This window comes from Tenrec ecaudatus, chromosome 10 (genome assembly GCF_050624435.1).
Source record: "Tenrec ecaudatus isolate mTenEca1 chromosome 10, mTenEca1.hap1, whole genome shotgun sequence".
NCBI lineage: Eukaryota > Metazoa > Chordata > Mammalia > Afrosoricida > Tenrecidae > Tenrec > Tenrec ecaudatus.
Genome location: NC_134539.1, coordinates 109,387,877 through 109,404,348, shown reverse-complemented (window position 1 = coordinate 109,404,348; position 16,472 = coordinate 109,387,877). Strand labels below are relative to the sequence as shown.

General features: G+C 45.2%; 1 protein-coding gene across 2 annotated transcripts in view; it reads right to left on the bottom strand.

Annotated features, from left to right (window-relative positions):
• Positions 1-553: 553 nt before the first annotated feature.
• Positions 554-16,472, bottom strand: part of METTL16 (methyltransferase 16, RNA N6-adenosine) — a 74,127-nt gene continuing 58,208 nt past the window's right edge. For both annotated transcript variants that reach the window (XM_075561189.1, XM_075561190.1), the window contains 4 exons: positions 14,507-14,576; positions 12,427-12,516; positions 2,084-2,257; positions 554-1,971 (listed from right to left, as the gene is read on the bottom strand). In XM_075561189.1, the coding sequence (XP_075417304.1) occupies positions 1,351-1,971; positions 2,084-2,257; positions 12,427-12,516; positions 14,507-14,576 (955 nt within the window). In that variant the 3' untranslated portion in view covers positions 554-1,350. The remainder of the gene's footprint in view (positions 1,972-2,083; positions 2,258-12,426; positions 12,517-14,506; positions 14,577-16,472) is intronic.

Below are 16,472 nucleotides of genomic sequence, written 5' to 3'. Positions count from 1 at the left end.
CAAGGTCACTGGCTTTTTGTCCTACCCAAGAATCACCTCTCCAAAGATTGGCCCAACAACTCAGCGTCCCCATCTTCTGTGTCGGTGGCATGTAGCTCTGGCTCCATTCTCAGACTGCAGACTAAACAGAACTATCCGCTGCAAGCTGTGCGGAGTTCAACACAGCAGAGGGGAGCTGAGACCCGCAAGAACAAAAAAGGAGATTCCTGGTCCAGAGAATTCCTGCTGAGTCTGGCATGCCGATTAGAAACATGTTTCGAAATACGGCAACTCTGGCCTCAGAAATCTCCAATGTTAGCAAGTGAGCAGAGGGGATTACACTTGAGCCCACAAAAAGCAACATCTAGCAGGTCAGCAACAATTTATCTGCCGCCAGATGTGACTTTTATAAGTTAACTGTGGCACGTATTATCTTGTTTCATTAAAAAAAAAAAAAATATATATATATATATATAAAATCAAAAACCCCACCCAAAGCCAGCCAGACACTCTCACTCTCGTTCTAAAACCCACACCCCAACCCCAACCCCAGGATCCAAACATGATTGACAGCTTTCAATTCTGAACAGTTTTATATTAAGAACAAAACAAAGCTCTGTGAGATTCAGATGTCAAAGTGAAAATCGTACATCAGGAAAATCACTCCAAAATGGCTGGCGGTAGGGGAGTAGCTGTGTCTCCGTCAGATGTGGGATTCTGCTTCTCTGATGGCTTCTGAAAGGAGCACCCTGAAGGCAGTCACCTGTCCCAGGCACTCCGCAGGGGGTCTTCTCTCTGCCATTACTCAGGTTTCCCCTGGAGTCTCCACCACCTGCCCCGAGGCCAAGTCCTTTCTCAGGTCTGAGGCAAGGAGGAGGATGTCCCCCCGGGGAGTGGGGGTTGGTCTAGTCTTGACAGGTGACTCCAGAAGAATCCTGGGGAAGGAGCTCCACTCAGAGGAAGAGCGGGCCCTTTAGGCAGCAAGCACATGGTCTGCGCAGCTGATCCTGGACAGACCCCTCGCCCTGCCAGCAGGCCTCTTGGTCTAAGAGAACTGGTCCAAGTTGAAGGGAGCAGTTTCAGTCGGGTTTATATTCCTCCGGAGTTTACTGACAGCTTCCTGCTGTTGCTGATACACTTGACTTCCTCCTTAACTATCATTAAGATTACTCGCTGCAAGTTAAAAACAAACAAAAAACCCCACAACAACCAGGGGAGGAGGGGGGCTGGCTTTAATACGAGTTTGTTTCTGTTCTCAGAATATTCCACTTAATGACACTAATGAGGGCCAGTGGTGGGATTCCTTCTGGCCTCCCAAAGCAAGCTGCTTCTAAAGACACTGTCCCGGCTGTGCAAAGAGTATGTGCAGCGTTAACTAGCCACAAGTCGGAAAATCTGGTTACGGATATAGGTACAGAGTTGGTTCATCAAGTCCCTGTTTTGGCCTTCAACCCAATGCATTTCAACTAAGGCATCATCCACCTCTTTCTTAACGTTGATCAAACACTTAAAGAGATACTGCCCAGCCACTCCCTGGAGTGAGCTCCCTCTGTCCACCACCGGGTTGCTGAACTGCTCAGATGCCTCCCGGTCCGGGGCTCCATTGCGCGAACCTTGGCAAGGTTCCCAGACCTCCACCCCACCCTCCTTTCCCTCGCTCCTTTCATCCGCCATGGACTCTGGCTTTTCTTCATGGGGAAGGGCATGCTCGACTTGGCGGTGGCCCTCAACAGAGACAGACTGGCTCTCCGTTAGAGCAGGCCCGCATGGGGTACTCTCCTGGGCCAAATCTTGGCTACAGCCAGACTCTTTGGGGGTGGTAGCTCTTTTTTCTTCCAAGGCCTGGATCACGCCCTCAGGAGCTCGGGGAACTTCTCTCAATTGTCTCACACGGTCTCTTTTCTTTCTCCTTAAATGAATCCAGGAGTTTTCGATGGCTGTTAGGAAAAGGCTCACTTCCTCCTTCCCACAGGGAACTCGCTTATGCTGGACCTAGTTGGAAGAAAAACACAATTTACAGGAAATCACTTTTTGCTTCTCTTCTCCAAGTTCCTTTTATAAAGAAACTAGGATAAGCACTTCTTCATCATGCTCAATCAGGTACCTTCAGATCAGTGAGAATTTTTTCAATCCACGCCGTCACCACGACTATGCCTTCTGTGGTCTCGGAGCCCAAAGAGGAAGCTTTGAGGGATAGCTCCTTCATCACAGACTCTAACACCACGAACGTAATGGGCTTCCGAGGCTTCTCCAGTTTTCTTCGTTTACTTGGTGGGGACTGAAGGAAACCGAGGAGAGAGGAAAGTGAAACAAAATACTTACAGTCACGCTCTTGCATTGTAATGGACCCAAGCTAGGGAAATCAATCATAGCGCACTGAAAAGCAAAGGCTTTGCTCACCTTTTCCAGCTCCCCAAATACAGGTGGGAAAACAAAGAGACAGAGCAGCTGTGTAATCACCTCAAGGTCACATATCCCGAACTCCTGAGTCCCAATTACTCCACCATCTTCCTCCCATTGCTAAATGGCCCTGTCTACCGTTTTGTTCAAAGCTGACCTGGGTAATTATTTATTGCATGCCAATTCAAGGAGCCTGGGGCACCACAGAGAACTATAGGGCTTGAAATCACCAACTTGTAGTTTGAATTTGTACTTTGCTGAGGCTTGAAATCAAGCAGCCAGTGAACCACGGCATGAGAGACCACAAGCTCGGAATGGCTGGCCAATCCATTCACATGTGCTGAAGAGGAGGCCTGCTGAAAGCCCATTAATGCTGGTCCCCGCCACAGGTGAGCTGGGCAGCCCAAGCGGAGGCAAACCCTGTAGAGGCTTGGCTCACCACGTCCCTCACTAGAGGGGCTCAAGCTCCATCTACAACCCTAACGGCACCACTCTCTACAGCTTGCAATCCTTTAAAGTGACAACGTTTTTACCAACGTTTTTAGTCATGACTATAAAGAATATGGATTCTTTAAAAAGACACGCTTGTTGACAAAATTTACTAAAACCAGATAATTCTAAGGTCAAGGTTAAAATGAAGCGAAAGGGAGGAAAAGAAAAGGGCTCAAAGGGAGGAAAAAACAAGTTAACACTGAAGATCTTTTCCTGCAAAAAAAAAAATCCAACAATACTTATGCACTCAGCCTTGAATGACAAGTTCAGTAATTCAGACCCAGTAGTCCCCCGCCCCTGACCCTTGGCCCTGGAGAAAGAGGTGGAATCAAAAAAAAAAAAAATTCAACTATTGAACTGTATGGTACATAAATGTTAATAAAATCATTAATTTTAAAACTAAAAAAAAAAAAAAGAGAAAGAGGTGGATCTGCTTCCAGAAAGACACGGTCTCGGGAACCCTACTTTGTCCTACACAGGCCACCAGGAGTCAGAAAAGATTCGATGTAAAGGAGTCCTTGTGGGGAGGCTCCCTGGTCGCCCTGCCGCGGGCGGCTAACTGCAGCGCACCGGAAACACTGCCAGAGCATGTGTGAATGCACGGAAAGGTTCAGTCGCTAGATAAGGTCTTTCAAGAATTAAATGACAACCCCATGTACCACAAGTATATAACCAAATAGCCCCAGGTAGGTCTGTGCCAGAAATGTTTTAAAGCACTATCAGAATTGATACTTCCATACAATTGATGTATGTATATGTAATAAGAGTTGTATGAGTCCCTAATAAAATGTAAAAAAAAAAAAAAAGAATTGATACTTCCAAGAAACAATCCCTACTGTCTCTATACCAGATATTAACTAATTAAAAATAACAATTAAAGAAGGCTAGGGGAAAAAATACTAGAGAGAAAAGAACCAATAGCAAAAAGTATGTTCGAGAAAGAGGCAGCTCTTGAAAAACCAACAGTGGACTCTAAGTACTGCCTCCACCACTTGTCTGTGTGCTGCTCTGGCGCTGGAAGCTATGTCACGAGAGACCAGGGCGCCAGGCTTGGTACAGTAGAGGTCAGTGAGAGACATGAAAGACCCCCAGCAAGATGGACTGACCCAGTGGCGGCCACAATGGACTCCAGCCCAGGAACAACTGTGAGGATGGCGCAGGACCGGGCAGTGTTTCCTTCTGCTGTGTACGGGGTCCCTATGGGTCAGCACAGCCTCACCGGCACCTAACCACAACTGCACGCGTACTGCGGGAGTCCGGGCTTGTACGACGAAGATCAGACAGATTCACACTGACATCAAAACAGCCGAACTGCCATTGCCCAATCAGGCAGCAGGAGAAACACACATCTTACAGATTACCGAGGGCTTTATAGATATTTTGACACCTTGCACTATGGCTCAAAAATAGGATGAAGCTGCAGAGAAAAGCAGCCGGTGATGGTGGCGGTGGTAGAGGTGATGTGCACGTGTAAAAAAAGGTACAAGAACCATACTCTCCATTTCGATTCCCAAGATCCAAGTCTGTTCCAGGGAAACCTCGCTGTGACAAGGCCGCCCCTGAAGATAGAGAGCACACTGAGGCCATCTACCCGTTTGGTTAAAAGGGCAGTACCACCTACCTTTTTACCGTTTTACCCAAATGGCAGTCATCTGGGGTCATAAATTGCAATCAGTAAAGATGCTGTTGCATTATCAATTTGTCACACTGGGACTGGTCCTCAATTCTTTCTTTTTAAGTAAGCACGAACTCTTCTTGACTTCCAGAATGGAATGAGAGACAAACACTCTCCCCAAACCCTAACAGAGCGCTATCAAGGATTTGCATGTCTAGTTCTGCAGGAGTCAGAATCAACAAAAGAAACCACTTAGGACCTTGCTATTGCAGGGTTTGCAGGAGAACTTCCCTATCATCTCAAGTATGGCTCCTTAACACAGCATCTCGGTCCTGGTTTTCCATAGACAAGCTTCAGTCAACCCTTGTCTGGCATGCTGAGGGTTCTAATGCCTTGCTTTAACAGGTACCCATATATACACATTCTCAGAATTATTTTAAATTTCCTTTTACTCTACTATAGAAAACTGGCCACTCAAGAGACAGATAAAATATCTAGCAATTCTCCAGCAAGGTTTCAAATTATTAAACTCAAGCACTGCTTCTAGCAGAGCAACACCCCTCTCGTGTTCGTGTATTGAACATTAGCAGGCAGGGCCACGATGAGACACAAGATCAGATCTTTAAAATAAAGACTTACGCTAAACCTCCTATGTTCCTGGCATTAGGTAATCTTACACCTTGTCACAAACATTAATAAACAGAACTTATCTGTTTTGCTCTAATTAAAATCATCTTCTGCTACTATGCTGTGACTTCAAATCACAATTTTAAAAATATCACAAGTATTTTAAATGAAGAGCACTATATTCAAATCTATCACAACAGTTCAACAGTCACCGCAGATAAAGATAATTTAACATTAATAAAACAAACAAAAAGCTCCGTCATTTCCAGTGGGTAAACTGAGTTCAATGCACAGAACCAAAAGTTGAATTGATAAATGGTTTCAGCTCAGAAGACACCCCTTTTGATGGCCCTACTGTATTATTACCCAGCTGAGATGACAGTGTGAAGAATTATAAGGAGCCTGTGTCCCAGATGTGACACAGGACATGTATCTTTTAAACGGCAAGGATTCAACGAATGACAATCAAGAGGAACTGTTTCAGGTGTTGCTTCGTTAAATGGTTTAAAACTTATTAATCTCTAGAGACAGTAAATGGATTACAGGTTTCTTTGCACTGTGGCGGGGAAGATTGGGGGGAAATGGGGAGCTAATAATGATGAGTACAAGAATGAAGAAAATGTTCTAAAATTGATTGTGGTGATGATTGTACAACTCTTGTAGATGTGACCGAACTACTGAATTGTATATGAATTATATGCCAATAAAATTGTTGAAAAAAAGAACTCACAAGACAAAACCAACCAAACAAACATTGGATTGAACCCATAAATTGGGAACACACAAAAAAGTTGATTAAAAAAAAAAAGTTGATTAATTTTAAAATATGCTTTACCTATTAAGACTGCCTACAAATTCCTCAGCCTCATTTTTACGTTAATCTTCAACATTTCGGTAGTGAAAGCAACCAAGGCTTTTAAATGAGGTATAACTTAACACAAGTCAGAGTGTAGTTTCTGCTACCCTCTGTCGATGCGCTGCTGCTCACCACAGCTGAAGCAGAACTCCAGGGACGCCTCAACCAGCATGAAACCACTGAGCTACTCCTAGCACACACACCAGAGAAGCGAGACATTGACTAAAGACTTGCTGAGTGAAGCCTCCTTGTTCTGGACAAAGCATCTTCTAGTCGTGAGACTGGCCTTGATGTGCCCACGTCTACACTGCTCAGCGACTCTCTTAAGGTCCCCTGCACCGACACAGCAGGCGCAACAATGGGCTCAAACATAAGAACAACTGTGATCAGGTCACAAATGCCAGTCTTTCTTGGGCATTTCCTCTGCTGAAAAACCCTGCCTTCTCCCATGCTCACAGTCCCCTCCTGGAGCAGCCTGTAACCCCTGCCAACCTGGGGGTACACAGGCCTTACCCAGAAGCTTTGCCCTAACCCCAACTTGGGACACCTATCCAGCTCTAGAAGCCCTCGTGGAGTTCAGCTGAGGCCTCCTGTGTCTGCATCACAGTCTTCTTCTCCTCCCTCTGCCAGCTTGCTTCTTTTCCACTGCACCCCCATCCCCGGCCCAAAGTAGAACCCCAAAATCACTCCCTGGAAACTTCCTGCCCATGACCTGGGCTACTTGCAGGAGACTCACTTGCAGAAAGCTTGAAGTCTGACTTAGGACACGGATTTCTAATGATTTATTGTGAGACTGTGCTTGTATGGTATCAGACGCAATTCATACAAATTAGGTAGACTTACTGTTTGTTCTGAATGATGTGGAGTTTAAGTGTTAGAGTTTGCATTGCATTGACAGCAACAAAAAACAACTGCGAGGACGGCACAGGCCCTGTTGTTGCACACAGGGTTGTTGTAAGCCTGAACCAACTCAACACAACACCCAACAACTGCAAAAACACAGATGAGGAAACTAACGTTTAGAAAAATAATTTAGGAAAATTAATATACTCCACATCAAGCTAAAAGAGGCCAGTTCACCAAATCGTCCTCTCATATTACCGGGGAAGTTTAGAATACCCAATCAATGACTGAAAAAAAAAAAAGTAAATATCAAGAAAAAAAGGGATTACCCCCACCCTAAATTTTACTTATTTTTGTTGAGAATAAACACATCAAAATATACATTAGTTCAGCAGTTTCTACATGTGTAACGCCATGACAATGAATACGTCTGAGCTGTTCCTCCATCGAGAACACAAACTCACTGCCCCCCTGAGGTTCCTATGTAAGCTTCTGAGACAGTTATCAAACTGACCTCAAATAGATACATCTTTAAAGAGCATAATGCTTATGGTAGTCCTTTGAAACTAGTTAAATGTAACTAGTTAAATGAAGTTAGAGTTCTAAGAAGACTACAGGGAATAACATTTGGTTTAACGTTTAAAGATTATCACAGGGCAATAGTTTTAGGGGTTCATATGCCCTCCATGGAGACTTGAGAATTTGAAATTCTGTTCTGTATTTTCTCCTTTTTGATCAGGAGCACTCTATGGAATAATTGATCAATTCACCCAATTCTTCTGGCTTCATGGCCAAGGCTTGAATGGCTAAGACGTCTTTCCACAGAAGGCGGGATTGAGAAGGAAGTGCAAAGCAAGGTCCAGGCAGAGGACAGGGAAGGAGCCGAAGCACAAGGAAAGGTCTGGGGAAGTTAATCTAGCGGCAGACAGAACAGACGGGGAACAGGGACCGATAAGGGTGGGAAGCCCAGGGAGTCAACTCATGAGCCAAACCTCACCCCATTGGCAATGGGTGGTCCCGGGGGAGTTTTTAGAATGGTGAACTTGGGATGAATACAAGTGAGAAGAGAGGCTCAGTGCTATGGAGTCAACGTGGTGAAATCTGGCTGATCTAAGTTCAGCGTGATTTTTCGGACCCTCCAGCTTCCTCCTCTATAAAACGGCATCTCCTTCATTTGCTTGAATAAAATGAGATAGTGATATGAAACATTCAAACATCCCACAAATCATACCCAGGGCTCAAAAGTGACAAAAGCTATTGCTGTCCTGCTCACAATGATCCTCCTTAGGAGCACTGGGGATTCCTCCCATACGTCTTCTCTGACAAGCCCAGCCAGAATGGGTCCCTTTTCTAAACTCCCTCATGCGCTCATCCTTATCATTCATTCCAATGCTCACCCATTCAATTTTCTATTAATGGTTTCAGTTAACGTTCTTTTCTTCCTCCCACAAAACTCAGGGTCCTAAGGGATAGGAAATGGTGGCAAACTGCTTCGGCGGCAGCACCACACTGAAGGTCACACTTAGCAGGAAAAATAAGACCAGGGTCTGAAGTTTTGACTGTTCAAGAGCTCCACTCCCTAGTCTTCACATTTTGCAGTGTGAGGCACAGACTAGGATGCTATTACTTTCCAAACTCGTTCCTAACCCCTTTAGTAAATAAAATCAATACCCACAATTTACATATCAGGTCTGTGCGAGTTAAAATGAGGGCAAGGGCCCCGCACCCCTAGTCTAGCTACACGGAGTCCTCCATCTAGCCTGTGGGGCTAAGAGCACTGTCAAGAGAGCCCTGCTTACTTTGGGCTTGTCCTCCAGCTGCTCGCTAACAGGTCCCCACAGCCTGCCTCCTTGGGTGGATCTGTGACTTTTCGAACTTCTAACTACCAATAAAATGGTACAACCTTACCTTCCAGAAACCAAAGAGCCCAAACCAATCTCTAGTTATTACCCCCCAGACAGGCACACTCCAGGCTTAAAGGAAATGCTTTGGCCACGGGGTGGGGGGGTGGGGAAGGAATTTTTTTTTAAACAGTTTTTGGACAATGGCTACACCAGCCATGTTCTCTTCTCTATTTCTTTTAGCCCGGGGCAAACACCTCAAAAGCAAAGCACAGCTAAAGTAGTGTCCTGAGCAATTTGAGGTGAAGCTGGGACCAGGTTGCTTTCTCAGTGGCTTGCTGGAATTCTTTAAATAGCCACCCAAGTGTTCATCCTGATACTCTCAGTCGGTCACCCGCCAGAAAGAAATGCAGAACAATTCTATCAACCCGAGGACCTGCCTTTTTGTTGCTAAAATAAATCCAGACAAGAGCAGCAGGCTTAGTGTAGGCACATGAATCCACAGTGAATTTGAATTTTCAGCATTCAGCACCAACAGTAGGCCGGAGCTAAGTGAAAACAGAAGTTGCCATAGTAACTTGCACATTTATCCTAAAAAGGCAGGAATGGGGGTGGGGTGGGGAAGTAGGTCAATATTTCTGCTTAAGGAGCTCTGGTCCTTGGCTTCCTCTACTCCTCTAAAGTGAACTCTTCCCACTCCCCACCCCAAGGAGAGGGGGGTTGTGACCCAGCAGGTGAGCTTTTCAAAAGCAGGGGGGTAGGGAAAGGTCTACCTAGAGCAGCAGTTCTCAATCTGGCAGTAGAATGACCCTTTTGCAGGGCTCAGCAGATTCACAACAGTAGCAAGACTACAGTTATTACGTAGCAACGAAAATAATTTTATGGTTGGGGGCAGGGTCCACAACATGAGGAACTGTGTAAAAGGGTGGAGGCATTAGGAAGGTTGAGAACCACTGACCTAGAGGGAAGGAAAATCCATAGGACAGGCAAATAAGCCTCTTCCCTGCTCCCTGGGCCTACCCCAGGGAAAGCAGGTGCTGATGGAGGAACTGTTGCTGGGTTACTACAAATCAGAAGTCGCCATTTTTCCTGTAGCACTTTAAGTGCATCTGATGGAACACCTGGGAATGCATTAATAACAGCCCGGGGCTGGGGGTAGTGGTGGAGCGGGATGAGCCTCCAACTGGGGAGAAATCTCAAGTCCTTCGCCAGAGGCCTTTTCCAGACAGATGGAAACTATGCGCAGGACTACAGGATAAGCTACAAGAGAGCAAGGCTTTGGGGGTCCCTTTTCAAAAAAGGGCAGTTTTGCTGGCACAGAAACATATCCGGGTTTCAAATGGCTACCAAAATCAAAGCTGACAAGGGTGACTCTGCCCTCAGCGCTGCACAGAGGGCCAGAGCTCATCAGCGGCTCTTCCACTGGGGTGCCAGGGTGCCAGCGACAGAGAAGCAGGCGGAGCAGAGAGCATTTGCAAACAGGTGCAGTTCCACTCTCCGGCAGCTGGTGGTGCCTGCACAGAGAGTGTAAGGCAGTGCTAATGGTTTTAACCATTTGGTGTGAAGGCCCAGGTATTCCAGAAGGTAAAAGAAAACAATCCTGGAAAAGGGGGGGGGGGGGAATTGAGGCGCATCAGGGCTCAAGTAGAAAGAAAATGTTTTGAAAATGATAATGATAACATGTACAACTGTGCTTGAATTGTGATAAGACTTGTAAGAACCCCCAATAAGATGATTTAAAAAAAAAGATAGTTCTGGGTGTGGGAGTGTGGTCAAAGAAACAGAACCACTATTTTATGTATAAATGTATAACAAAATCTTCTCCACATCAACCACTTTTATGCATACATCTCAGCAACACTAACTGCATTCGCCATGTTACGCAGTCATCACAGAACCATCCTTTTAACCTGTAGCTGTTTCTGACCCCAACCTCCAGACTGCCTATAGCCAGTGAACAGAGCTTCCAGGGGAATGACTAACTGTGGACAGAGATGAGGGGGTACCCCCCCCCCAAAAAAAGTCCCACTGAGACAGAGCTTCCACAGTTTGCATTTTTCTTGCTGGGTGAGCATCAAGCAACTCGCTCTGAGTTAGTGCAGCCTGTGGTGTCACCTGCGAAGGTTCTCTCTGGTAGCAGTGAATTTTTTTCGTGAAAGTAGTTTTGCACAAACCTCATTTTTTGGTGATAGTCAATTTAAGAGAACAGCATGCAGCTGTGAAATTTTGTTTCCTGCTCGGGAAAAAGGTCATAGCAACTGTTGTGATGTTGAACACAGCTTACAAGGACAGCACTATGGGGAAAAACTCAAGTGTATGAGCGGTTTTCTTATTTTTTTTTTTAAAAAAAGAAATGTTGATTGATGAAAAACCTTGCTCTGGATGCTGTAAACTTCCCGAACGGATGAAAATGTCAACTCGTAGAGCATTTGGAGTTCATGCCACCAGGTCAGGCTATTCATCAAGCTTTCTATTTAGAGCTTCTGAAAAGACAGTGTAACAGCCTGATTGTGGCCAGATGTGGGGGCTAGTTTTGCTACCATGACAATGCACCTGCTCACACAGCCGTCTCAACAAACAGCATGCTTCTCTTCCCTCATGCACCTGAATCCGAATCACCTGACCATGCTCCATGAGACCTCTTTTTGTCTCTGTGAACGCAGAGGGGCATGAAAGGACAGTTATTTGACGGCATAGAAAGGTAAAGAAAACAAGGTGCTGTCAGCCATCCAAACAGATGAGTTTGAAAAATGTTTCTAAGAATGGAATCACAGATTTGATGTAATGGGAGTGCTTTGAAGGTCATAAGGTTGGTTTGTAAAAAATTTGAATATAGCTTTGAAAAAAATTCCAGTTTTGGGGGGGTAGCCCCTCATACTTCATCCCATAGCACTAGTTGCAGCAGACCAAGGATGGAGGCAAGATAGGGTCCTGTATTCCCATTGGCTCCCTGTGCTTCAGCTCTGTCCAGTGAGCAAGGACACCCACTGCTCCAAACAATGCACGCTTAGGCTGACAACTGCAGGCCCCAGACTCCAATAAGTCTTTCTTTTGGAGTTGTAAAACCTGCAAGGAAAACATGGGAACAAACAGGGCTATTCTCTCGTCACCTCTTAGCCCAGCCCAGCCCTGGAAATTAATCCGTCTGGCCAACTCAGAAGCATTTTTCCTTTACATATGGCAGTACAGAAGACAAAGACACTTGTGGGAAATAACTAGTGAATGCTGACACCTTTTTCTTTTAACAAAATGTTCAATCACATACAAACCAAAAACTAGACAATCTACCCCTCGCTCAGTTTCAAAATGATCAATGTATTAGTGGATGATGCACCTATCCAAAGCCTGTACCCCAATGGCAACTTAGACATGCACCAGAAACCTCACTCAGGAGAGCTATCATGGCAAAGAAAGAGGCACATAAAACAAGCTTCCATCTCAATTCTTAGGGAACGTCCACCAGAATAATTCTGTCACCAAGGTATTTCCATAGATCACACTACCTGGAATTTTACTTCCTAACAGGTGCATTTCCCATTCACTTATGTTTGCCAAGGAAACATTCCACATAAGCCTATATTCATAATGCAAGGTCGTGGTCACCCTGGTAAGCACCCCACAGCAGTGTCTGGTTTACAGCCACCTTCCACGGTAACGGAAGCTCGGAGACAAACGTCAATGAAACAGGCCAGTACAGAATTAGTTCATTTCTGACCTTCTAGAACCCATCAGGTGCTGGCATTTGGGAGAGCCCAGGTGAGGTTTCTACTTACCGGTACTGTCACGTCATCATAAAAACTCCATGCTAAAGCCCATCTCATGGTCCGACCTTGACAGAACTCGGTGTAGGTGACTTTAGGAACCTGAAACCAATAAACACAGCATCTCATCAAATTGAAGCCGATCCACCTGTTGTATTCCTGGCAGCTGCTTCACTCGCATTAAATTCTGAGCTGGCCCTCCTTGTTAATGAACACCACCATCCGAGAATGAGCTCCGCAACGCCCAATCATCAATGACTAAGCTTTCCACAAAGCTTAAGAGACTAGAAAGAATTTACAGATTTGGCCCGCAGGTCCAAATATGACACATGCAAAACACAGCGTTTGGGCAATAATTTGTAAAACGATTCAAGTGGCTGGCTTTCTCCTTTTCTTAAGAAAAAGAGCTAGCCATTGCTGATCAGAAACAGCTATGTTGTGTCCCTTTTGAGTATCAGAGCCTGGAGGGGTCATGGGGTGGGGGTGGTGCATGTGTTACCACTTTGTTACTTATCCATTTAGAAACAGAGAAGCGGCAAGAGGAAAACAAATCAGTAGAATGTCAGAGAAACTAGAAAATTTGTGCTAACACACCATAAAACTGGAAAGAGGGTGCAGACTTGTGTGGACTGCCACCAGTGACAAGTACACTGGATTCAGGCTGCTTTCTTCACAAATTGCCCATGTGACCGGAAACAAGACCCTATCTATCTGGACTGCAGTTTCTGCATCCACATTATGAAGCAACACACAGAATGCACTTTTGCAGAGTGCAAACTAATCCTGTTTCTCTCTCTCTCTCTCTCTCTCTCTCTCTCTCTCTCTCTCTCTCTCTCTCTCTCTCTCTCTCTCTCTCTCTCACACACACACACACACACACACACACACACACACACAGTTTCATGCTATAAGAAGAAATTCTATACTTAAACTACCTGGGTGAGAAATAAAGTATTGCTACAAAATCATAGAACCTTTATTAGAAAAAAAGTATCAAAATGCAGGCCTATCATTTCCGTAGGGAAACAATTGTTTCCACCTTCTTCCCCCTTCCCTGGGGAGCCCCACAATTGGGTCTAACCACCAGGTGTAAACAGCAGCTTTGAGGAGCTCAAGCCATGCTCCTTTTCAATGTGCAAGCCCTCTTGGGGCAGCCCATGGTTACTTTTGAAGGATGAGCAGGGTACTGTCACTACAGGGAAAATTCCTTGGACTAGCTTTCCTGTCCTTTTTCTCACCAATGAAAGATTCAATTTTCTTAAGGCTTCTTCCTAATAAGTCCCCCTGGTTGACCCGAGTCCCTGGAGGTCTATCGGGAAGACCCGTTTTGAATCACCATCACCTTCTGTGCTGACTTCATGGCCCCATCACCTTCTGTGCTGACTTCATGGCCATGGATTAAACTGCCCAGAACATCTGCCTGGAAGCCACTGTTTTATTTGGCGACAGATTATATATATGTACATATATACACATACAATTGTGAATTCAGTTAAGGCTATATTAGATAATCCATACACATTTTGCTTCAATTCATCCACTACAATTCCCTCCATACACTATCACTTACTCTACTTCTATTTCCATCCCTCCTTCTTTCCTAAACCTCAGAGCTTTGTCCCGAGGTAAACGCTGTCCTTAACTAGTGGATCACTCTAACACAGGGACGGTTCCAGATGCACGTCTGAAGGGTGACTACTAAGGGCCATAGTCTTGGGGATCTCACCAGTTACTACCCAACCGGTAAATCTGGATTTTTAAAATTTGAAGTGCTATTACATGTATTTATTCAAATCTATCCAAGACTCTCCTGTGATCGTTTTTCACCAGTTTAGAGTGGTGGCTGGGCATCATCTATTATTCCTGGTTTCAGAGTTGTTTGCGTGGTTGGACACTTTTTGAAGGTACTCTACTGACACTAATAGCAGAGCATTGCCGAGAGAACTTGCTGGCCACCATCCACTGATGGCAGAGACGAGTCTAAACGTCTTGTGTTGGAGATAGCCTCTGTATGTAGGAACTGGAACCCGAGTAGCAATGCTTCTTGACCCGCCCTTACAGGTAACATCGACCAGGAACTGCAGAGACTCACCCCTTGAATGCGCAGCTCTTCCTTGAGAGGAGCCAGGCTGCATTTCTTGCCCAGCATACAGCTATACCACCTGGGGAAGAACGAGACAGGTGAAGCTCTGCTGATGAGGGACCTTGTGAAACCAAGTAATACTAAGTGGCAAAGATGAGAACAGCAACACACACACACACACACACACACACACACACACACACACACACACCGAGTTACTCTCCGCATTTTTAAGTAACAATAAGTATACATAATGTGTTTCAAGAAAGGCTAGGCCTAGTGGTGGAAAACTCATTCAAAACCATTTTAAAATTAAAAGCCACACGTAGCACTCACAGATGTTTCAGGACAGGATGTATTTGAAAGGGAAAAAGACTTTTTAGCGCTAAGGCAGAAACTGGTCAGGAAGTAGTACAAAAGCATATATAAACACCCCTTTCACCACTATGAAAACTTAGAAGATTCAGCATGAATTTTATGTCCTCACTTGTACATTAATTAAAAATATATACAAAAAGGGAAAATCCCTTCACCTTTTCATTCGATCTTTCCACAAACTTTCTGAAGGTCCCTCATATTGTATTAGAATTCTGACAGACTGCGAAGTCAATCTGTCCCATAACTCACTACCATGAGTTGATGTCAACACATAGCCACTCTCTAGGACAGTGGTTCTCAACCTTCCTCGTGCCGCGACCCTGTCAAACAGTTCCTCATGCTGTGGTGACCCCCCAACCATAAAACTATTTTCATTGCTACTTCACTGTAATTTTGCTACTGTTATGAATTGGGCAACCCCTGTGAAAGGGTCATTCGACCCCCAAAGGGGCCATAACCCACAGGTTGAGAACTGCTACTACAGGACAAGATAGAACTGCCCCCATGACTTTCTTTTCTTTATTTAAACTTTTAAGCTTAATTTATAGCACGCCCTATGTTTTTGTTTCTCTGTGAAACCGCGTCTTCGGTTTCAGAACAACGTGGTCCTCTTCAGTCAGGAGCATCTGTGTGGCAGGGGGAGCTCACGTGTGGGTTGATCCGACCATGAGCTCCGTAAGGCCGGAGGCGCGTCTTGGGGGCTTTGTTCACCTGGATGTGCTCACTGACCAGAGAATCGATATCTAAACCCTTACGTTTAACATTACTCTCTGCATTTTTAAGCATGTGCAGCAAAAGTTCTGCACTCTTTTTGGGCCAGCGATCCTGTTTGGCCTGGGAACGCCTACCAACTGCACCATTAACGTCAGAAGGGCACACTCTGCTTCTGCAGAGTGACATCGTTCAAATATTTGGTGGCTTTCGGATACGCATACCCTTTGTGGAGTGCACAGTTTCACGCGTGTTCTTAAAGTGGACCCGGAGATTCCACCTTTTGATTTGCAGGATTTTGTGGGGTTTTCTGGGTCTAGCGAATCATTTTGGCAGGTCACCCCAGGCCACTACAGGGAGAGCAAGCAGCAGTTCCCAACCTGTGGGTCACGACCCCTTTGGAGATTGAACGACCCTTTCACAGGGGTCACCTGATTCATAACAGTAGCAAAATTACAGTTAGGAGGTAGCAACGATAATAATGTTATGGTTGGGGAGTCACCACAACATGAGGCACTGTATGAAAGGGTTGAGGCATTAGGAAAGTGGAGAGCCACTGCTCTAAAGGAATAGAAAAACCCATCTTTCTCCAGAGGCGTGCTGGTGGTTTCAAACTGCTGATCTTGCTGTTCAGAGACCAATACGTTAACCACTCCGCCACTACAGTTTCTGAATTTATCGCAAAGCATACACAAATCCAGAAAAAACGAGTGTGGTGAGGCCTTCTCCAATTGCTCTTAAAATTTTTCAAATATAAACACTCCTACAGAACATTTTCCTTAGCCCATGAGGAGGAGTGTCCTGCTGCCACAAACAAAAAGGAAACTGAGCATTTTACAGAGGGCAACCGTGTCCACACGCTGGACAGCTGGCAGCGGAAGCGCTG